Below are 23,466 nucleotides of genomic sequence, written 5' to 3' on the forward strand. Positions count from 1 at the left end.
TGTATGGGTAGGTTGCAACGCCGCGTTGCCTGAGGTACGCTGCAATAACCGCCATACATTTTGTGAATGTCCGTGGTGCCGTGGAAAGTCCGAAGGGCAGAGCTCGGAACTGGTAGTGGTTGTTGCCAACGGCGAAACGCAGAAACTTCCTGTGGCATTGGTGTATTGTCAGGTGGAAGTATGCGTCCTGTAAATCTACCAGTGCCATCCAGGAGTTTCTGGGGATTAATGGCAGAATCGATTGTAAGGTGATCATTCTGAATTTTCTGTGGCGGATGAATTTGTTTAGGGCTCTTAGATCCAGAATCGGGCGCTGTCCCCCATCCCTTTTCGGGACTAGAAAGTACCTGGAATAAAAACCTGTCCGATGATACTGGACTGGGACAGGCTCTATAGCCGCTTTGGCTGTTAAGGTGTCTATTTCTTCCTGAAGGGAAGGTGATGGGGGAGTGGAAACAAAATGATGTCTTTTTGGTGGTGCTTGGAACTCTATGGAGTAGCCCCTCAAAATAATGTTCAGAACCCATTTGTCTGTGGTTATTTGTTGCCAATTGTCGAGAAATGGAAGAAGCCTGGAGACGTGCTGAAGTGGTAGAGGTAGAAAGTCAAAGAGACTGCTTCGATGAAGATGCAGCCTTTTTAGGTGGTTGTGGTCTCTGCTGTCTCTGGTTAAAGGATTGCTTTGGAGGAGGAGCTTTACGTTTCCAGTATTCAGATTGTCGAGGGGATCTGGAACGTTTGAAGGGGGTTGGTTTCCATGATCTGGGCTTATAGCTCTGTTGTTGTTGTTGCTGTTGGGCTACCCCCAATCTTTTCGCTCGTTTGCGGCTGTCATCCACGGTGGACAGTATATCGTCCGTTGTGGCATTAAAGAGACCTTGGCCATCGAAGGGAAGGTCTTCTATCTTGAATTTTAGATCAGGCTGCAACGAAGAGGATCGAAGCCAAGCATGTCGCCTTAGGGCAATGGAGGCGGCCATCGCCTTGGAAGTGCACCCCACAGAGTGACGGATGGTGTTTATCTGTTGCTTTGAAATCCTGTTGAGCTCCTGAAGTAGCTTGCAGGCTTGTTTCTGGGAGGGCTCAGGCAGGGCAGAGACTAGCGTATTCAGTTGGGAGGAGATATTGTGGGAATACGCGGCGAAGTATGCTAGGTAATTGTTGATCTTGGCAGTTGCCGTCGAGATTGAATACATTTTCCTTCCAAGAGTATCTAACTTCCTGCCTTCCTTCTCAGGGGGTACCGGGTGGCGGGTCTGTTTGGTTTTAGAAGATGAATGCACTATCAGAGAATTCGGTGCTGGATGGCTAAATAAAAATTTCGAATCCGGTGCTTGGATCCTATAAAGGGATTCGATTCGTTTTGAAGTCGGGGGAATGGAGGCTGGGTTGTCCCAAGCTTCTTTGATGGCTTCTAGGTGTACCGGCAGCATCGGCAGAAAGGAACCAGCAGGTAAATCTGAGTGCACCAGGTCGTGTACCACGTCTGTCACCTTGGGTGCATCCGAAGTCAGAGTTACGTTAAGTGCAGAGGCCATATTGGCAATCAAGTCCAGGTATGTCTTTGCCCCTTCGGAAGGTGACAAATCCGCGGGCTTGGCGATATCTGAAGCAGGGGACCCAGGGGACATGGACTGTATCGAATCCGATGATTGAGCTTCGGATTCAGCATCAGAGTCAGGTTCGGGTTCAGGTAGGTCCGGCCTGGTTGGAGTCGTGCTTTTGGGTTCCACTGGAATCGCACCCCTAGGTTTAGAAGTCGAAGTGGAAGGAGTCGGAGACGGCTGTCTCGGTGGTTGCTTGCTCCGTTGGACAGGAGTCGCTTCCTTGGATGGGTTCATGTGATAATCGGTTCGGTACCGAGAATGATGGTATCCGCAGCATGCATGGGATTCGATGGAAGGAGACCTTGAAGCATAATGGCGTCGCCTCGGGGACATGGATGGGGACCGAGATCTCGGGTTGTAGCGATGGCGGTCCCTCCCTCTACTAGGGGATCTCTCCGGGAAACGCGCATGATGGTACCTATATCTCTCCATGCTGGGAGACCTGGCTGGGAACCGATGCGCATCGAAGTACCTGTAAGCATCATGTTTGTGCTGGATGGGATTCGACATATCGCGGAACGATCTAGGATTGATGTGGTGTCGAGTCCACTGTTGCGGGTCTCGAATCGGCTCCAGCGCAGGGTCTAGCATGGATCCATGCGGGGAAGGGGATCGGGACGGAATGGGAATAACTTCTTCCGTCTGCTGGTGCGGCGACTCCGTAGCCGGGGTGGTCACTTCCTGGGTGTCGGATCCGGGAGTGGAAGGCTCGCATTGCGTCTCAGGCTCATTCTGTTGTTCGGAGGATTTTCTCGAGTCCTTCGGAATCTTCGGGTCCTTCGGGTCTGTCGGTTTCCGCGGAGCCTTCGGATCGGACGGTTTTCTCGAATCCTTCTGGCCCTTCGGGTCGGAATGCTTATGTTTCTTAGTGTGCTTCCCGCCCTTTGGTTTAGTCGCCGCGGCCGTTTGTTCTGACGTTCTCGCGCCGTCGCCGGCTTTCGCGGCATCGCCGGACTTATGCTTGCTGGGAGCAATGGCCACTGAAGCTGCCGACCTTGCGCCGTCCCCTTGGGGAGTCAGTAGGGGAGGCGACTTACTTGCTGACGAAGATTGCGACATATCAGGCTGGAGCACAGACTCCATTAAGTGGCTTCTGAGTCTAGCGGCTCTGTTTTTTCGCGCCTGTTTGCAAAATTGAAGGCAGTGCGCACAGGCGTCCACTTTATGGGATTCTCCCAAACAGAACAAGCAAAGCGAATGCCCGTCCGATGTAGGGATTTTCGCCCTACAGCGCGAGCACCTTTTGAAAGTTATTTTACTGTCCCTTCCTTCCATACGCCCGGGGGGGGGGGTGGGGGTGGGGGAAGGGAGGTCTGAGGAAAAAGCGGGGAAGATATTTATCTAAATCTTTTTTTTTTTTTTTTTTTTTTTTGAAGATAAGAATATGAAGAAATAGCGAAGGATGAAAGAAGAGGAAACTTGAGGAAAACGAAGGCTAGATATCTGAGGTAAGTGAGGAGCGCAACGAGGTAGGACTATCCCGGGCGGCGGTTGGAAAGAAACTGAGTGGGTTGGGCGCCTCCCTCGCGCTACAGGCATGCGCAGTGGATGCCTGCTCCCCAGAGCGGGAGGGAGTGCGCGCCAAAAATAACGCCTAGGCTAGCTATTTAAAATCTCCGAGGTAGGGTTCGTCCTGACAGGAAAACCCATGTGTGGGACTGCACAGAGACCACGAAGAAGATCGTGGAAAAACCCAAACCTCTGAAGACATGCCCTGCTGCGCATTGCCTCATCAAAAAGCACCAGGGAATTCCTGTAACCAGTGTTCCCTCTAAGCTGAGTTAATGTGAGCTAGCTCATATGTTTTTAGCCTCCGGCTCACACGTTTTTGCCTTAGCTCAGGAAGGATGGCCCCAGAGCCAACTAAAGGGTCCAAGCAAATAGGTTTGAAAAACCTCAGCTTGAGACCCTGGAGAGCCGCTGCCAGTCTGAGAAGACAATACTGACTTTGATGGACCAAGTGTCTGATTCAGTAGAAGGCAGCTTCATATGTTCATAATTTATGCATCAACCAACTCATTTGCTCATAGCTTTAACGTCAATGGCTCACGATCAGGGTTCCCTCTAAGCTGAGTTTGTGTGAGCTAGCTCACAGATTTTTAGTCTCCAGCTCACACATTTTTGCCTTAGCTCACGAAGGACCGCCCCAGAGCCAACTAATTTATGCAGCAGCCAAGTCACTTGCTGACAGCTTTAATGCCAGTAGGTCACAATGTAGGCTTTTTGCTCACAAGCCTCCACAGCTTAGACGGAGCATTGCCTTGTAACACGGGAGTCTAAAGACGGCATACGCGGGACTCCTGGGGTAGTGTCCCCAGGCACTGAACAAACTGAGATCTGCTCATTTAAAGAGCTTCTATGATGGTTTTCTATGCTCCATGTTTGGCCTGGTGCTTATTAGAGCAAGGGTGTCAAACACGCACCCCGGGGGCTGAATCAGGCCGCCAGAGGGCTCTTATCATTGGCTCTTGTCTGCTTCCTTCTCCCTCTCTCTTGCTTCCTTCTGCAGAACAGCTTGCTTTGCAAGGCATGTTCAATTGCACAGCAGAGCTACTGAGCCAAGTCTCTCTTCCTTCTGTTGGCTGAGGCCCCGCCCCCGTCACCTCAGGAAGGAAGGAAAGAGCCACAGCTCCCTTTGCCCAGTTCCCTGGTTCCCATGGGAGAAAGACAAAGACAGCACCCTTAAGACCAATAAGTGCTAATGTTTTAACATGTTCTAAGCTTTTTTTTTTTTTTTTTAAGTATTTAATTGTATTTATTGGTGGTGCATGTGCAGAGTGCAAAACAGAGAACTGCTTAAGAGTAGACTCTGGGAAGAAGTTGAGCCACACACCAGCACCTAGTATAAAAGTAGTGTATTTACAAACTATATACAACTAGTGCGGTGAATAACATTAAACTGAGTGACAAAGTGCTACGCCAGGAACCAACTCTCGACAGAGAGAAATACAGTCTGGCACAGTAGTCCTTATATATACAGCTCAGCCAATCACGGCAGTCCACACAATTGCTGACTCCAGCAGGTGCTTTCCCCTGGTTACAGTCCAGCCAGAACCGGCTCACTCCCAAGGTTGATCTGACCTGACCTGTCAGATGCCGTCACTGTAGATCCACCTGCTGCTTCATTCTTCTGTCATGCTGTGGACGGAGGACTCAATACACTCACAGTATTTGTGTCCTTTATAAAGTTTATATCTCTGCTACCTCATCTGAACTAGGGACACACATGGCCCAACCCAACATGGCCTGGCCCAACACGGTCTCATTTATGTCAGATTGGGCCTTCACAACAAATGAGTTCAACACTCTTGTATTAGAGAGTACAGTAAGTAGCAGGAAATCCTCAAGGGGAAGGGCATTCCAAGTTAGAGTGCCACAACCGAGGAGGCCTCGTCTCTGCCTGCCTCCGTGGGCCGCAGCAGAGCTTTAGAGGCAGACCACAAGTGACAGGCTGGATAATACGGGAGGAGGCACCCTGGCCCCACTTCACACAGGGCTTTAAAGGTACCCACCAGCACTTTGAATTTTGCTTGAAAACAAACGGGCAGTCAATGCAGGTATTAGAGTGCTGCATCACACACCTTCGGATTATATGCAAACCTAAGAAAACACAGACCTTTGTCCTCTAATTCTCAGAGTCGGGGGTTGTTTGCAACTGCGTGCGCGCACCAAACTGCACACGCAAACGGAGGCGAAAGACAACCTTGCAGCCCTGCTAGCGTGTTCAGCGGAGTTTGCTAAATGCGCACGCAGCCTCTAGGATGCACCAGTTTCAACTTCATAGCCTGGCTACAGAAAACAGACGCGGCCTGCCTGCAGCTCCCGGCACGGAGCTGTTTCACACCTGCGTTTACACGGCTTGAATCCTGCTTCAAGCCAAGCGGCAGAGAGGGAAGATGGGCGGCAAGTAGATAACCTCCGCCTGCTTCCTGAATGCTGGAGGAGAGAACGCATTTTGCACCCACCCTCTGCGTAAACGTTTCTCCTTCCCGACTAAGGCTCAAACAAGCCCCCGGAAGGAAGGGCTGCAAATCAGAGAAATGCTTAATGAGAGTGGACAGCCCAGCGTCTTGGTTGAAACCCTGGTGGGGATTTGGAGGGGAAGGGGAGGGGAGGGGAGGGGAACAGCTACTTACAGTCAGACAGCGGTTTGAGGACGGTTTGGCTCTTCACATCAGACTCCACAATCTCAATGGCCCTCCTATGGGTGAAATGAAGATTGATTGATTTATGTACATTTATCGTCCCCGTTTCTCACTTGGACTCAAGGCAGATTACGCTGAGCGAGTTAATGCAACTGACAGGATGGGGTATTTGATGAAGAAGACAACAAGGATTAGGGTTGCAGAATCAGAAATCTAAAAACAGAACTGAAGCATAAGAAGAAGATGATATTGGACTTATATTCCACCCTATACCCTGAATCTCAGAGCAGTCACAATCTCCTTTAACTCCCCCCCCCTCCACAATAGACACCCTGTTAGATGGTGGAACTGAGAGAGCTCTTGCAGCAGCTGACCTTTCAAGGACAATTTTCCTGAGAACTATGGCTGACCCAAGGCCATTTCCAGCAGCTGCGAGTGGAGGAGTGGGGAATCACACCTGGTTCTCCTAGATAAGAGTTTGCACACTTAACCACTACACCAAACTGGCCCTGATCCAACAGGGCTCTTCTTATGCACTAAGCCTCCGAATCCCAGAGTCAGGAGCCAACATCAGGGGAAGGCCCAGCCTCCATGGAACTGGATGGCCCCTGTGTGAGAAAGGATGCTGTACCAGATGGACCACTGGTCTGATCCTTCCAGCAGGGCTCTTCTTATGTTCTTAGCAGGGGAAGGCCTCAGCCTCTCTGCCCTGTTGTTGGCCCTTCAGACGAACTAGTTGGCCACTGTGTGAGACAGGATGCTGGACTAGATGGACCACTGGACTGATCCAGCAGGGCTCTTCTTATGCACTAAGCCTCTGAACCCCAGAGTCAAGAGCCAACATCAGGGGAAGGCCTCAGCCTCCATGCCCTGTTGTTGGCCCTTCAGAAGAACTGGATGGCTCCTGTGTGAGACTGGATGTTCGACTAGATGGACCCCTGATCTGATCCAGCAGGGCTGTTCTGACGTTCTTATCAGGAGAAGGCCTCAGCCTCTCTGCCCTGTTGTTGGCTCTCCAGAGGAACTGGTTGGCCCCTGTGTGAGACTGGATGTTCGACTAGATGGACCCCTGATCTGATCCAGCAGGGCTGTTCTGACGTTCTTATCAGGAGAAGGCCTCAGCCTCTCTGCCCTGTTGTTGGCTCTCCAGAGGAACTGGTTGGCCCCTGTGTGAGACTGGATGTTCGACTAGATGGACCCCTGATCTGATCCAGCAGGGCTGTTCTGACGTTCTTATCAGGGGAAGGCCTCGGCCTCTCTGCCCTGTTGTTGGCCCTTCAGAAGAACTGGATGGCCCCTGTGTGAGACAGGATGCTGGACTAGATGGACCCTTGATCTGATCCAGCAGAGCTCTTTGGATGTTATTATTAGGGTGTGCGCTTGTTTCCCCTCTTCTGCCCAGTGGTTCATCAAGACCTAAATGCTCTAAAGCAGTGCTGGGAAAGACCCAAGGGGAGGAGAAAGCGTGTCAGCCTGCTGTGCACTTCTCAAGGAGGAAGACCCGGGGTGACATGCAAGGCCCATTAACGGAAGCTCATTACTATCTCGTCTCTTAATGAGACTAATGCTCTATTTGTTGTCGCGGAAGCGGCGCTCGAGGCAGCCTGTCGACCCAAAGCCCCTGAGCCAAGCGCTGCCTAATTTGGGCACCCTGCATGTGGTCAGGGGGCAAGGCTAAATCTCTCATTTAAGCTGACAGTTGCTCAACAGCGACAAAATTTTAAGCGATTAAAGCAAACACCTTTTTTCAAAACGGCAGCTGCAAAATTACACAAACAGCCAGACTCCTTGGAAGCAAAGAGCCCCGCTTGGTTTTCGAAACGGGACGAGGCGGTTTTAAAGATACCTTGGGATTCTATTCCGGGAGTGTGGCCAAATTTGTTTAATGTAAGGTGAATAAATGTCTGATGCCTGAGAACCACGAGATGTGAACGTCAAGTGTTTGAGAACAGGAAGGAAGGATATAGATGGGGAGGGTAGAGGTAGAAAGAAAGCAACTTTAAATGCATAAGTAATTTAAAGAGATAAATGCCTTCTCCAAGCTGGCCAATAGAGTGGGGGGGGGGCTTCGAGAGCCACACAATATATGTGAAAGAGCCACATGTGGTTCCTGAGCCATGGTTTGGCCACCCCTATTCTATTCTGCTGTTTTGGTACAGGACCACATGAGCAAAAATAAAAAAGACACACACACACACACACACACGTCTCTTCTGGAACACTGCCCAAATATGAGATAGGGAGTGCACATCCACTAGTGTTAGTGGATGCGCACTCCCTATCTCATACTTGGGGCAGTGTTCCAGAAGAGACGGATGTGTGTGTGTGTGTGTGTGTGTTTGTGTCTTTTTTTATAAAGACACTTATAAAATTACTCCTTTTTTTTTTCAACTTCAGACTCTGACCTATTTAATTTCCACCCACTTTTCTTCCCATTTGGAAACTCAAAGATGGCTAAGTAGTTAAAGCAGATTAAAAACCAGTTAAAAACCTAGAGCGGGGGAACAGCTGTGTTCCTCTGCCCAGTGGTTTCGGAGGCTCCTGCTCCATGTTTTCTGTGCTCCTTAAACAGATTTTCAACCAGTTGAATGCAGATCTTGCTTATTTGTCTGAAAGCACTTGCTTTGTCATCGCGGTGGTTTTAACGAAGGCCAACAATCATGCTTATGTCTGGAAGACCTTAACTCAGGGAAGTGATTCTTTCCCCAATTCTGCTTAAGATGTTGTTCAACTTGTACTGGGAAGACAGACGACTTCAATTAATAGTCATAGAAAAGCCTGAAATGCCTCAGCAGTGAGGAACCTATATGCTGTGAACTATTAGCAGTTTTGAAGCTGGGACCTGCCTTATAGAGACTTGCTTATTTTGCTCAAGGGTAGAACCAGTACCGAGCCTTTTTACAGTGACTTACAGATTTTGTTTTTTCAATAGCTTCTTAGTGCTCACATCTTCACAGCTGGCTCTTCAAGATACTCCCCCTGCTGGGGATTCCTCTTACATCTCTGAAATCAATATGTGACAAGAGTTGTGTTGCTGCCTCTTGAACGATGCCACACAGAGACAGGCAGGAAATGTTTCTATTGGAAATACTGATATACTCCGTAACTACCTTGCTGCTCGGTGTCAAAACAAGTTGACTTCTAGAATAATCTTACTGGCAGGGAAACAAAGCTCAAATGAAACCAGATCCTTACGGTTTTGTGGACATCTCTAATAAGGTTTGGGTGGTGCAATATCTACCTGTCTGTTTATAGCAGGGGTGGCCAAACCGCGGCTCAGGAGCCACATGTGGCTCTTTCACACATATTGTGCGGCTCTTAAAGCCCCCAACACCCTGTTGTCTGGTTTGGAGAAGGCATTTCTCTATTTAAAATATCTCCTCCAAGCCAAACCAGTCGGCAGCTTGCAGAATGCATTTAAAGTTAAAGTTGCTTTCTTTCCACCTCTCCCTCCCGATCTATTTGCCTTCCTTCCTTGCATCTCTCAAGCATCTGACATTCACGTCTTGCGGCTCTCAAACATCTGGCATTTATTCTATGTGGCTCTTACTTTAAGCAAGTCTGCCACCCTTGGTTTACAAGTATTAGTATTATGTCTGGGTTGAATGGAAAGGAAAATGGTAGTCTTAGGTTACATTCTTGGTAGAATTAAGTAACTTTTTGGAGATGAATAATCCAGTCAAAGCAGAGTACTTTTAATTCAGCTCCTGAGGTTTCACTTTCTGGATTCATTTTGTATCTGTTAACAAACTGTATTTTTCCTAATGCTTTTAACAATGATCAAGGATTGCTATGGGGTGAGTTTTGATCTTATTTTAGTAAGCATTTCCCTCTGAGTGATTCCCCCACCGGTATGTGCAAACCGTTTGATTTTTACAGCTGGTGGCTAAAGCCATAAATGGCACTGAAAACACAACAAATTCAGCTAGAAGAGACAAAAGTTCTTATGAGAAGCTATAAACAGAGATGACTAAGAAACTTAATTATAAACTTCCAACTCGATAAGAATGTTTTTACTTTCCTCCTCACAAAATACAAGGACAGATTCTGACAGACTTTTCTAGAAGGGGAATTCTATCATCAGCAAACCCAGGGACATCTTATTTGGAGCTTAACATAAAAAACGTAAGGAGATCCCTGCTGGAAGGATCAGACCAGTGGTCCATCTAGCCCAGCATCCTTTCTCACACAGCGGCCAACCAGTTCTTCTGAAGAGCCAAGAACAGGGCACAGAGGCTGAGGCCTTCCCCTGATAAGAACATAAGAAGAGCCCTGCTGGAAGGATCAGACTAGTGGTCCATCTAGTCCAGCATCCTTTCTCACACAATGGCAAACCAGTTCTTCTGAAGGCCCAACAACAGGGCACAGAGACTGAGGTCTTCCCCTGATAAGAACACAAGGAGAGCTCTGCTGGATCAGACCAGTGGTTCATCTAGTCCAGCCTCCTGTTTCACACAGGGGCCAACCGGTTCCTCTAGAAGACCAACAACAGGGCACAGGGGCCAAGGCCTTCCTCCAATAAGGAAAGCCCTGCTGGATGGGACCAGTAGTCCATCTAGTCCAGCATCCCACACAGTGGCCCACCAGTTCCTCTGAACAACCAACTCAAACAGAGCAAGGAGGCCAAAGCCTTCCCCTGACAAGAGCACATGAAGAGCCCTGCTGGATCAGACCAATGGTCCATCTACTCCTGCATCCTGTTTCACACTGCGGCCTTCTAATTCCTCTGGAGGGCCAGCAACAGGACATAGAACGGAGGCCTTCCCCTGACAAGAATACAAGAAGAGCTCTGCTGGATCAGACCATCTGGCCCACCATCCCGTGTCACACATTAGCCAACCAGTTCCTCTAGAAGGCCAACAACATGGCATAGAGGCTGAGGCCTTCCCCCTGGTGTGGGATTCAGTAGCTTAGTGCCTCTGAATGTGGAGTTTCCTCTCAGCCATTATGGCTAGTAGCCACTGAGAGACTTCTCCTCCGTGAATCTACCTAATCCCCTTTATTCCTGTGGCCATCACCACATCCTCTGGCAGCGAACTCCACATTTTAATCACTCTCTGTGTCAAGTAGTATTTCCTTCTGTTTGTTTTCAACCTACTGCCCACCAGTTTCATTTGATGTTCTTCCACTGCAGACGAATTCACAGAGTCAGGCCAATATTGGGCATTCTACTTTTCTCCAGCATAATCCACTGGGTGTCTATTTGGAAGTAAGCCTCGTGGAGTCAAAGGGGGGGGCGGCTTTCTTTCAGGTAACCTCACACAAACTGGAGAGCCAGTTTGGTGTAGTGGTTAAGTGTGCGGACTCTTATCTGGGAGAACCGGGTTTGATTCCCCACTCCTCCACTTGCACCTGCTGGCATGGCCTTGGGTCAGCCATAGCTCTGGCAGAGGTTGTCCTTGAAAGGGCAGCTGCTGTGAGAGTCCTCTCCAGCCCCACCCACCTCACAGGGTGTCTGTTGTGGGGGAGGAAGGGAAAGGAGATTGTGAGCCGCTCTGAGACTCTTCGGAGTGGAGGGCGGGATATAAATCCAATATCTTCATCTACCTCACAGGGTGTCTGTTGTGGGGGAGGAAGGGAAAGGAGATTGTGAGCCGCTCTGAGACTCTTCGGAGTGGAGGGCGGGATATAAATCCAATATCATCTTCTTCTTCAAAAATGCAGACTTACTCATGGCACCTGTACCTGTTTGCTCTGTAGGTCTTTTTTTGGGCAGCACCAGGTAAAAACTGTCTTGGCATTGCTAGAAAACCATAGCACAGTGATGGTCAAACTGTAGCTCTTCACGCATATTGTGTGGCTCTTGAAGCTCCTCACCCCACCCCACCCCGCTGGCCAGCCTCGAGAAGGCATTTTTCTCTTTAAACGTCTTCTCCAAGCCAATAATGGTTGGGGGGCTTTGAAGAATGCATTTAAAGTTGCTTTCTTTCTACCCCTCTCTCTTTCCCCATCTCCCTTTCTTCCTCTTAGTCGCTTTCTCCCTTGCGTTCATGTCTTGAGGCTCTCGAACATCTGACATTTATTCTGTGTGGCTCTGACATTAAGCAAGTTTGGCCACCTCTAGCAGCGTTCTTTCTATCGTCAGGGGGCAAACTCCACTTCCACAGTTCCCATAAGAGATAAAAGGTAAAGGTAGTCCCCCTGTGAAAGCACCGAGTCGTTTCTGACTCATGGAGTGATGTCACATCATGTTTTCTTGGCAGGCTTTTTACGGGGTGGTTTGCCATTGCCTTCCCCAGTCATCTACACTTCACCCCCCAGCAAGCGGAGTACTCATTTTACTGACCTCGGAAGGATGGAAGGCTGAGTCAACCTCAAGCTGGCTACCTGGACCCAGCTTCTGCCGGGGTTAAACTCAGGTCTTAGCAGAGCTTGGACTGCGGCACTGCAGCTTACCACTCTGCCCCACGGGGCTTGGTTCCCTTACGAGAGGAAACCCCAAAAACGCTTTTAATTTAATTACCGTATTTTTCGCACCATAAGGCGCTCCGGAGGATAGGATGCACCTTCCTCCTGGGGGGGCGATCCGCTGCCTCTTCCTCCGATCCGGCGCTTCCCCCGCGCCTGCTTGCCTGGCTCCATCTTCTTCAGGCAAGCGTGGGATCGCTCCACGTGGCCCCAGCGCTTCACAAGCGCCGGCTGCGGAGGGGGCAGCGTGCTTCCTACTTCCCTGTGTGCCTGCCTTCAGCTGTGATGTTTAAAGCAAGCGCTGGGATCGGAGGGGGGAGGGAGCGATCCCAGCGCTTGCTTTAAACATCACAGCTGAAGGCAGGCACACAGGGAAGTAGGAAGCACACTGCCCTGTCCACAGCCGGCGCTCGCAAAGCGCTGCATTTGCGGAGGGGGCGGGTGCTTCCTACTTCCCTATGTGCCTGCGTTCAGCTGTGATGTTTAAAGCAAGCGCTGGGATCTGAGGGGGGAGGGAGCGATCCCAGCGCTTGCTTTAAACATCACACCTGAAGGCAGGCACACAGGGAAGTAGGAAGCACGCTGCCCCCTCCGCAGCCGGCGCTTGCGAAGCGCTGGGGCCACGTGGAGCGATCCCACGCTTGCCTGAAGAAGATGGAGCCGGGCAAGCAGGCGCGGGGGAAGCGCCGGATCGGAGGAAGAGGCAGCGGATCGCTCCCCGAAGGTACGTACCTTCGGACCATAAGACGCACACACTCCCCCCCCCACTTTTTTTGGGGGGGGGGAAGTGCGTCTTATGGTCCGAAAAATACGGTAATTTCGATTTATACCCTGTCCTATCCCGCAAGCGCAGGTAAAGATTAGCCAGTTTGCAAACGAACCAGTGAGGTCAAGCAAGGCTGAAACCAACTACTACAAACTAACTTGCAAGGGGAGAGAAAACACCTCCCAGCCCCATAAAGAAGCCTGCTTGAGAACCATTAGTCGGGGCCTTTTGCAATCCAAATGTAATTAACCAATCTATAATCGCAGCGGGGAGGGAACGATTCCGCTCACCCTTCCTAGGTAATGGGCTGTGAACGTTTCCAGACATTAACGCAGTCAGGAAGAGGCAGCAGCAGCAGCGCCCCCCCCCCCACAAAGACATGTGGGCTCCCCCTCCCACCAGGCAGGGGACCCAAATGCAATAATGAAGCTTTAAATCACATCCCACGCGCTGTAATTACTAGCTTAGATTTTAAAAACTGCGATATATTCGTCACCTGCAGATGTCCAGAGCTTTGCGAGCGTCCCCAGAGACGGCTGAGACTTTCCGAGCGCAGAACTGGATGGCGGCGCAGTCCAGCACCTGCTCCCCGGACACCTAAGGGACAAGAACCAGAAGGCAGGGTGGTTAAGAGAGTAATCTAGGAGCCTCTTTTGGCCACCTCTGAAGAGCAACTACAACAAAGGGTCTGGCTGCAGTCCACAAAACTCCCACCCTCTCCAAAGGATAACCTCGCTAGAATCCTACACCTACATCTGTTATCATCAGGATGTAGCCTGGCTGCTTGCAAAAGAGCGGAAGAGGCAGTGACTGGAGTTAAAGGTGAACTTTCAAGTTGAGCAAGCAATCAGACTGAAAAGTGGCAAGGCCAGCGATATGAAATTGTCTGGACATACGATACCTCCTGGCCAACACAGGACTTTTCAGTCTCCTTGCAATGCCAGATTAACAGCTACTGATCAAATCAAGGGTCCTGAACATGTGGTGCCCAGGGGTGTCGTGACCCCAAGTGGGTTCCTGCCCAGTAAGGCTTTTGTTTGCCCATCTGAGATCTGACTGGGTGCGCAGAACAAAGTAACGTTTCAGCAAAAGCTGCCGCTAGAGTGTTAGTTTTATTCTCTTTGACTCTTCTTTCCCACTGCATTTTTAAAATTTATGCCGCTTGTTCCCTGCACCTTGGCTTCCTCTGTGTGGGGGGCTGATTCCACCACCCACACGGCCATTGGTGGTTGTGCCCACTGTCCCATTTCAAAATTCTAAAGATGTACCCACAGGCTCAAAAAAGGTTGGCGTCTCCTGGATTAACTGAAGTTGTCCTTTACATTTCTCCTGAAAGGAGCATACGTGCTTTTATTTATTTATTACTTCACATTTCTATGCTACCCTTCCTGAAATTTTACCATGGTTTCTCATCCTACCTCTTCTTGAACTCACAAAACTTTCAGCAGAGAATAGTTTGCTTCTGAAGAAGAAGATATTGGATTTATATCCCGCCCTCCACTCCGAAGAGTCTCAGAGCAGCTCACAATCTCCTTTCCCTTCCTCCCCCACAACAGACACCCTGTGAGGTGGGTGGGGCTGGAGAGGGCTCTCACAGCAGCTGCCCTTTCAAGGACAACCTCTGCCAGGGCTATGGCTGACCCAAGGCCATGCTAGCAGGTGCAAGTGGAGGAGTGGGGAATCAAACCCGGTTCTCCCAGATAAGAGTTTGCACACTTAACCACTACACCAAACCGGCTGACATTGGGTGCCCTAAGCCCTCCTTGAGAGCCAGTTTGGTGTAGCGGTTAAATGTGCAGACTCTTATCTGGGAGAACCAGGTTTGATTCCCCACTCCTCCACTTGCAGCTGTTGGAATGGCCTTGGGTCAGTCATAGCTCTTGTAGGAGTTGTCCTTGAAAGGGCAGCTGCTGTAAGAGCGCTCTCAGCCCCACCTACCTCACAGGGTGTCCGTTGGGGGGGGGGAGGAGGTAAAGGAGATTGTAAGCCGCTCTGAGATTCAGAGTATAGGGCGGGATATAAATCCAATATCTTCTTCTTCCCCTTAGGAAACCGTCACTGTCATTCTCTCTTGCAACAAGGAAGACAGACGGCTAGTTCTTAGTTGTCAAGTGATTTTGAAGGACTTCCTGGTACAAGGTGAACGATGGGTTACATTAGCCCTGTGCCCAGAAAATTTTTGTTGGGCCCCCCCCAAAGGGGGCAGTTTAGTACAGTGGAGGTGATTAGATCACAGAGTTGTTGTTAGGGAACTACAGAGGAGAAGAGACATGGCCAGGTAAGCGCTGACAGGTAAAAAAAAGGTGGGGGAAGGAGCAGCCCCTGGGGCAGTTCGGAAATAATAAAGAAAGGTCAGGGTTTGCGTTGTCGAAGGCTTTCAACCAGAGTCCACTGGTTGTTGTAGATTTTCCGGGCTGTGTAGCCGTGGTCTTGGCATTGTGAGATCCGATGTTTTGCCAGCAACTGTGACTGGCATCCTCAGAGATATAACTCTGAAAACTGGAGTTCTCTTAGAATCCCAGCTTTCTGGGTTATACCTCTGAGTTTTCTGGGTTATATGAGTTTTCTGGGTTACAACTCTAAGGATGCCAGTCACAGTTGCTGGCGAAACGTCAGGTCTCACAATGCCAAGACCACGGCCACACAGCCCAGAAAATCTACCAACAACCGTCAGGATATGTGTTTGGGAGTCACATTCCTTCTGAAGCACTGTGCATTGCTCTGGAATCAAAGCCCACCCCCAGAAGATCCAAGATGTCTGGCAAGCGATGCTGAAGGAACTGGGAGAGCTCCTTGAGGTGTTGTAGAAAGCTGAGCACAAGCTGAGACGTGCTTCCCCTCCCCAGGCAAGCCAGGCGGGCGCTTCACAGAAAGGGAGGAGGGGAGGCACCGATGCCAGGCTCTCATGGGCACTCCCAGGGACACAGGCCTGGGTTATACCCTATGGATAACACCACCTTCCATTAAGAACAGAGCTACTGTGCAGATACGACTGTTCTGTCTGAAACTCACTTAGAGTAAGGCTGGGTACAGGACAGATGTGCCTCCCCCTCTATCATCGGAGATGCATTTCCGCAGCCCACAACTTACTGGCTTCAGGCGTTCCTCAAGGATGGAAGCAAGCTGGTCTTTGCTGTAGGGAGGAAAGTTGAGCAGCTGGGGCCGGCACTTGGGGCGAGCCTGCAAGCGTGGCAGGATGCGATCGGTAAGATCCAGAGCATTGGCTATCCCTGTTGAGAGAGAAGAGACACACTTTGGTTTCCAACCGTCCTCTTTCAGACAGCTCGCTGCAGAACTGGCAAGATCTCTCCGGTAAGACGGGAGCATGCCCTATGAGAATTCACCTGGAAAAAACCAAGTGTGTTTTTGTGTATTCGTGGCCTGAATCAGTGGCCATTTCGCTGCATGCCACTTACTGATACTCCTAGTGCCTTGCTTTTGGGGCAGAGTACCAATGGCCCATCCTTCCAGGAAGCCCCACCAAACAATGGGTACATTCACAAACCAATTGCCCTCTCACCACACCCCTTCCAGCCTAGAAATAGCAGCTCTCCAGCAGCCCTGGCCTCACTCAATGCACAGCAGCCAAGAAGGTCAGAACGCCTGCTCCGGCTGCAACGCCACTGAGGATGTTCTCCACAGCTGAGAACGAAACGTCTGGAAGAAAAACTTTCTCCAGTAGAACACGGCGCTTGAGCCCGAAAGATTCTACAAACCCTAATGATGATGCCAGCTGTGAAAATCTGAAATCTTTGATAACTAAGGAAGAGCTTCAAGGTTTTAAATGCACATGGAATTCAGTGCTGCAGGAAGTGGAGGTGGCTACAAACACAGCTTCAAGAGGGGATTGGAGAAACATATAGAGCAGAGGTTCATGAATGGCTATTAGCCACAAGGTATAGATGGCACACTCTGTCAGGGGCAGTGATGCTTTTTTTTTTGTTGGGGGGCAACAGTGGGAGGGCTTATGGAGTTCTGGTCCCAGAGGTGGACCTCCTGATGGCACCTGGGTTCTGCCCACTATGACAGAGAGTGTTGGATTGGATGGGCCACTTACCTGATCCAGTGTTGCTTCTTTTATGTTCTTATGTCTGGGGCAGTGATTCTTGGTGCTCGGGGGGCAACAGTTGGGGGGGGGGCTTCTGGAGTTCTGGCTCTGCCAGTGGACCTCCTGATGGCACCTGGGTTTTGGCCACTGTGTGACAGAGTGTTGGACTGGATGGGCTATTGGCCTGATCCAACATGGCTTCTCTTATGTTCTTAAGTGACACAGAGTGTTGGACTGGATGGGCCATTGGCCTGATCCAACATGGCTTCTCTTATGTTCTTATGTGACACAGAGTGTTGGACTGGATGGGCCATTGGCCTGATCCAACATGGCTTCTCTTATGTTCTTCTGTGACACAGAGTGTTGGACTGGATGGGCCATGGCCTGATCCAACATGGCTTCTCTTATGTTCTTATGTGACACAGAGTGTTGGACTGGATAGGCCATGGCCTGATCCAACATGGCTTCTCTTATGTTCTTTTGTGACACAGAGTGTTGGACTGGATGGGTCATTGGCTTGATCCAACATGGCTTCTCTTATGTTCTTTTGTGACACAGAGTGTTGGACTGGATGGGCCATGGCCTGATCCAACATGGCTTCTCTTATGTTCTTATGTGACACAGAGTGTTGGACTGGATGGGCCATGGCCTGATCCAACATGGCTTCTCTTATGTTCTTATGTGACACAGAGTGTTGGACTGGATGGGCCATGGCCTGATCCAACATGGCTTCTCTTATGTTCTTATGTGACACAGAGTGTTGGACTGGATGGGCCATGGCCTGATCCAACATGGCTTCTCTTATGTTCTTATGTGACACAGAGTGTTGGACTGGATGGGCCATGGCCTGATCCAACATGGCTTCTCTTATGTTCTTATGTGACACAGAGTGTTGGACTGGATGGGCCATGGCCTGATCCAACATGGCTTCTCTTATGTTCTTATGTGACACAGAGTGTTGGACTGGATGGGCCATTGGCTTGATCCAACATGGCTTTATGTTCTTTATGAGGGAAGAGGCCTTACTATCCCAAAAGAAAGGGGAACACCCCCCCCCCCGAAATGAGTAGATCTCAATAGAGACAGGGTAGATCTCAAGAGACGTGATTGTGCCATTCCCTTCTTGCCTTGGTTTTTGAGCAACGGTCAGATTTGGCTTCAAAGCCTCCAATACGCACCAATGAGAACGAGTCGGGAATCGGGGAGGGAGGGCCACTCGAAGACAGTGTAGAGCACATCCTGCCCCTTGCTGTCCAGCTGATCCATCTCATCCAGCACAATCAAACTGCAAAGGGAAGATCGTAACATGTGAGTAGTGTTCCCTCTAAGCTGAGTTAGGTGTGAGCTAGCTCACAGGTTTTTAGCCTCCAGGTCACACATTTTTGTCTTAGCTCAGGAAGGAGGACCTCAGAGCACAATAATTTACGCAGTAGCTCACAACTTTAATGCCAGTAGCACACAAAATCAAATTTTTGCAAACAAGACTCTGCAGCTTAGAGGGAACATTGCATGTGAGTACCAGCCCAGCTAAGGATAAAGATAACCCATGTAGATTTTTTACATCAGACTGGGATGCTCTCAGCCACCCCTTGCTTAAATCTGGCCCCTTCAAAACTCCTCCCCCTCCCCTGGGGCTTCTACTCACACCATGGGGCCGCTCTTTGCCGTCAACCGCTTCTCCAGCTTCCTGATGATGTTGCTCCGGGCTGCTTTGTCCGCTCCTGCCTGGCCCAGGTGCTCGGCAATAGCTGGGAAAACAGCCTGGGAGCTCCGCAAGGCCATGCAATTCAGGACAATGATCTTGCTGCCTGCCAGCTCCTTCTACGGCAGAGACGAAAAGGGGGGGACAAGAGTGAGGCTTCTGCAGGGAAACGTGATTTCAGCAAACAGACAGGCCAAGTCCAGCTCAGAGCAGAAGGTTCAGTTCAGTTTACTTCTACGGCACTAGGTCTACCATAAAAGCCTAATAGACAGTTTGGTGTAGTGGTTAAGTGTGCGGACTCTTATCTGGGAGAACCGGGTTTGATTCCCCACTCCTCCACTTGCAGCTGCTGGAATGGCCTTGGGTCAGCCATAGCACTCATAGACCTTCTTCCCCTGTAGTGGTAAAGTGTGCAGACTCTTATCTGGGAGAACAGGGTTTGATTCCCCACTCCTCCACTTGCAGCTGCTGGAATGGCCTTGGGTCAGCCATAGCACTCATAGACCTTCTTCCCCTGTAGTGGTAAAGTGTGCAGACTCTTATCTGGGAGAACAGGGTTTGATTCCCCACTCCTCCACTTGCAGCTGCTGGAATGGCCTTGGGTCAGCCATAGCACTCATAGACCTTCTTCCCCTGTAGTGGTTAAGCGTGCGGACTCTTATCTGGGAGAACCGGGTTTGATTCCCCACTCCTCCACTTGCAGCTGCTGGAATGGCCTTGGGTCAGCCATAGCTCTCATAGACCTTCTTCCCCTGTAGTGGTTAAGTGTGCGGACTCTTATCTGGGAGAACCGGGTTTGATTCCCCACTCCTCCACTTGCACCTGCTGGAATGGCCTTGGGTCAGTCATAGCTCTGGCAGAGGTTGTCCTTGAAAGGGCAGCTGCTGCTAGAGCCCTCTCAGCCCCACCCACCTCACAAGGTGTCTGTTGTGGGGGAGGAAGATAAAGGAGATTGTGAGCCGCTCTGAGACTCTGGGATTCGGAGAGGAGGGCAGGATATAAATCCAATGTCTTCTTCTAATAACTGAAACAAATTTGAACATTAGGTGGTAAAACTATCCACGGTTAGAATAGAATAAAAATGAATTTATTTATTTATTTATTTATTCTATAATTTATATCCCGCCCTTCCCACAAAGTGGCTCAGGGCGGCTCACAACAACGACAAAACAATAAACAAGGTACAAAGTTAATACATTTAAAAGTCAAAACATTTAAAAAACCTAAAAACCTTAAAATCTTAACATTAGAACTATCCAGTATATTTCACTAAAATCTGATAAGCTACATTTATCTAGTCGGCAGAAGCTAACCGGAAGAGGGTTAGTATAAAAGTATCAATGCAATCCAGAGATATATGCATTTCTAATACAAAGATAAGCGTTACAGAACTTAGCAACCTGGTTTTTTTGAGCAGAAGGATTTGTTACTAGGGAGTAGGGGGTAGGGCCGGCTTGCCCAATAGGCAAACTAGGTAATTGCCTACGGCGCCAGGAGGGAGGCGGTGTCAAATTGGGCCCTCCCCCCTCCCCGTACCCAAGGCAAATGGCTAGTTTCCCCCTTCCGCTGCCATCTCTTCCTCCCCGCCTTTCTTTCTGCTCTGCCAGGAAGGGGCAGTGAAGCACCACTTCCCGGCCTCTTTACAGCCCCCCCCAATCAGCTGATCGGCGGTAAAACGCTGCCGTTGCGGCCGCTGCCCCTCAATCAGGAAACCCACAGATTCTCATCCTGCTGCATGTAGGTGTTAACTGTCATCAATTAGCTTCTGATTCAAGTTGACCCTACGAATTAATGTCTTCCAAAACATCCTAATGTCAACAGCCTTGCACAAGTAATTAATTATCATATGGATTTGTGTGTAGAACAGCCAGGAGAGTCTAAGATTGTCCGGTAGACAGAAGTTATAGCTCTTTTAACGTTATTCACCACTAGGTGGCAAGGAGACTTCTTTTTAAGGCAAGAGACGTTTCAGAGGTGGTTTGCCATCGCCTGCCTCTGCGTCACAACCCTGGTATTCCTTGGAGATTGCCCTTTCAAATACTAGTCAAGACTGACCCTACTTAGCATCCAAGATCTGAGGAGACTGGCTAATCTGGGCTATCCAGGTCAGGGCAGTCTGACACTAACCACTACGTCACACCAAATGTCATAGCTGTATTTTTGCCATATCACTGATTTGTTTAAAATGATGGCAGATATGCAGAAGAGGAAAAAAACCTGCAATACTGAGTATGCCGCAACAATGAAATGAATAACGAAGCTGCAAAACAGATTCATTGTGAAAGATTTCAGGTTTTCACGGCTGGCATCATCATTAGGGTTTGTAGAATCTTTCGGGCTCAAGTGCCGTGTTCTACTGGAGAAAGTTTTCCTTCCAGACGTTTCGTTCTCAGCTGTGGAGAACATCTTCAGTGGCGTTGCAGCCAGAGCAGGCGCTCTGACCTTCTTGGCTGTTGTGCATTGAGTGAGGCCAAACTCAATGCACAGCAGCCAAGAAGGTCAGAGCGCCTGCTCTAGCTGCAACGCCACTGAGGATGTTCTCCGCAGCTGAGAACAAAACGTCTGGAAGGAAAACTTTCTCCAGTAGAACACGGCACTTGAGCCCGAAAGATTCTACAAACCCTAAAGATTCATTATGAATTTTGAAAAGTAAAATGTTAAATATAAATGTATCCCAAGAGAAGTATCATTTTATAGTAAGAATCCTAAATATATTAATGTAATGAAAGCAATATTGGGGAGAAATATTTTCTGTATTTTATACTTTGTTAAACAGAATTATCTTTGATACATATAATTATATTATACAATCCTATTTTTCTATTCCTGTATTTCCCTTATATAATTCTCCGGTTTTATGTGTGTGTTTGTGTCTTTGTGTGTTCACAGAGGTCATTTCATAGAAAAAGAGGCGCTGGAGCTCATTAGCATAACCTATTTGCATATGCCACAAACCCCTAACATCACTGGAAGGTGTACTAAATTATATCAGCTCAGCATCTACCTTAAAGTGCTTCTTGGATTTTAATTGTCATAATAAAACCGTACTCCAGTCAGACTTTTAAAATGACTTTCTCCTATGTGATCATAGTGGCGTGATGAAGACGTTCATCAGTCTGCTTTATCTGTTTTAGTTATAGTCTCATTTTTTGTGGGGGGAAATATTAGAAAGTCTGTCCAATTTTACAGTTCAGCAAAATTCTCACAGGGGGGTTTGAACAATGGAGCCCAGAAGCAAGTGGGGGGGGGGGGCGGCTAAAAAAGTACAATAAAATTTTGAGGTTCTGGAGCTCCGCTCCTGTGAGCTCATGTCCAAAATGAGGCCTGAATATATACCGTATTTTTCGGTTCATAGGACGCACCGGACCACAAGACGCAGGTGCCTGGCTGGGAGACAAGCGGCAACTCCCTCTGCCCCCACCGCAAACCCAGCACTTTGCAGGGAGCGATCTCGCCGCTTGTCTCCCAGCCAGGCACACAGGCGCGGGGGAAGCATGCCTGGCTGGGAGACAAGCGGTGAGATCGCTCCCTGCAAAGTGCTGGGTTTGCGGTGGGGGCAGAGGAAGCGATCTCGCCGCTTGTCTCCCAGCCAGGCGTGCTTCCCCCATGCCTGCATGCCTGGCTGGGAGACAAGCGGCAAGATCGCTCCCTCCGCCCCCATCGCAAACCCAGCACTTCGCAGGGAGCGATCTCGCCGCTTGTCTCCCAGCCAGGCATGCAGGCGCGGGGGAAGCACGCCTGGCTGGGAGACAAGCGGCGAGATCGTTCCCTGCGAAGTGCTGGGTTGGCGATGGGGGCGGAGGGAGCGATCTCGCCACTTGTCTCCCGGGGGCTGCAGGCCCCTCCCCCCTCATCTTTTAGTATTCGGACCATAAGACGCACGCACTCCCCCCCACACTTTTGGGGGGTGGGTGGGAAGTGCGTCTTATGGTCCGAAAAATATGGTATATAAAAGGTCCACACCCACCCAAGCTCAGCCCTCAGAGTTACCCTCAAATCCAGCAGGGCCCTGCCAAGGCAGGCGGTCTTCCCTGTGCCTGGAGCTCCAGAGATATAAAGACTTCCGGGCTTCTCTCCGCAGACATGCTCCTTGAGGAACTGATGCAGGAAGCGCGTCTCCTTCTCCCTCGCGGGCAGCTGGTCTGGGACAGCCGTGTGCAGCAGGCTCTTCGCTTGCTGGTAACAGGTGCCTTCAGAAACAAACACATTAAGCAACATGTCTTTCATGTGCGCAAAGACACACACCAAACAAACACCAACACACAAGTTGTCGAACTGCCTTCCACCACATGGAGTTAACTTACTTTACTAGCCTTGCTTTAAAAAAACAAACAGTCCAATTTAAATTGACATGCTGCCTCTCGAAGCGGTCAAGGCAAACACAACCTAAATACAACAAAATCAGTAATTTTACAAACCACCCGATTAGGTAAAATAAAACTGAACAAAACAATTTCAAAAGAATCCAACAACTGTGTTTATTTCACCCATTGGTATGTAACTTCCTCCCCCCTTTTAAATTCAACTTAATTAAGACTACATAACAACAATACAGCACATTAATGGATATAGTTGAAATAACATGCCACTGAAATCTTTGTACTCCACGAAATTACATCAATTGAGCAACTCTTGGAAGAAAGGTTTGCCAAACTCTATTCAATTGAGAAAAGGCTTTCTTATTTCAGAATGTCAACTTGAGTACCCATCAGCAGGGCCTTTTTTTTGTAGAAAAAGCCCAGCAGGAACTCATTTGCATATTAGGCCACACCCCCTGGCGCCAAGCCAGC

General features: G+C 49.4%; 1 protein-coding gene across 1 annotated transcript in view; it reads right to left on the bottom strand.

The window, feature by feature from the left end:
* CDC6 (cell division cycle 6) overlaps nt 1-23,466 on the bottom strand; it is a 49,061-nt gene that overhangs the window by 16,646 nt on the left and 8,949 nt on the right. Inside the window, exons 4-9 of the mRNA XM_060256279.1 lie at nt 22,667-22,866; nt 18,620-18,795; nt 18,153-18,259; nt 16,017-16,156; nt 13,423-13,523; nt 5,744-5,808 (exon numbers count right to left, since the gene is read on the bottom strand). Of these exons, the coding sequence (XP_060112262.1) occupies nt 5,744-5,808; nt 13,423-13,523; nt 16,017-16,156; nt 18,153-18,259; nt 18,620-18,795; nt 22,667-22,866 (789 nt within the window). The remainder of the gene's footprint in view (nt 1-5,743; nt 5,809-13,422; nt 13,524-16,016; nt 16,157-18,152; nt 18,260-18,619; nt 18,796-22,666; nt 22,867-23,466) is intronic.

The sequence above is a fragment of the Heteronotia binoei genome, chromosome 15 (genome assembly GCF_032191835.1).
Source record: "Heteronotia binoei isolate CCM8104 ecotype False Entrance Well chromosome 15, APGP_CSIRO_Hbin_v1, whole genome shotgun sequence".
NCBI lineage: Eukaryota > Metazoa > Chordata > Lepidosauria > Squamata > Gekkonidae > Heteronotia > Heteronotia binoei.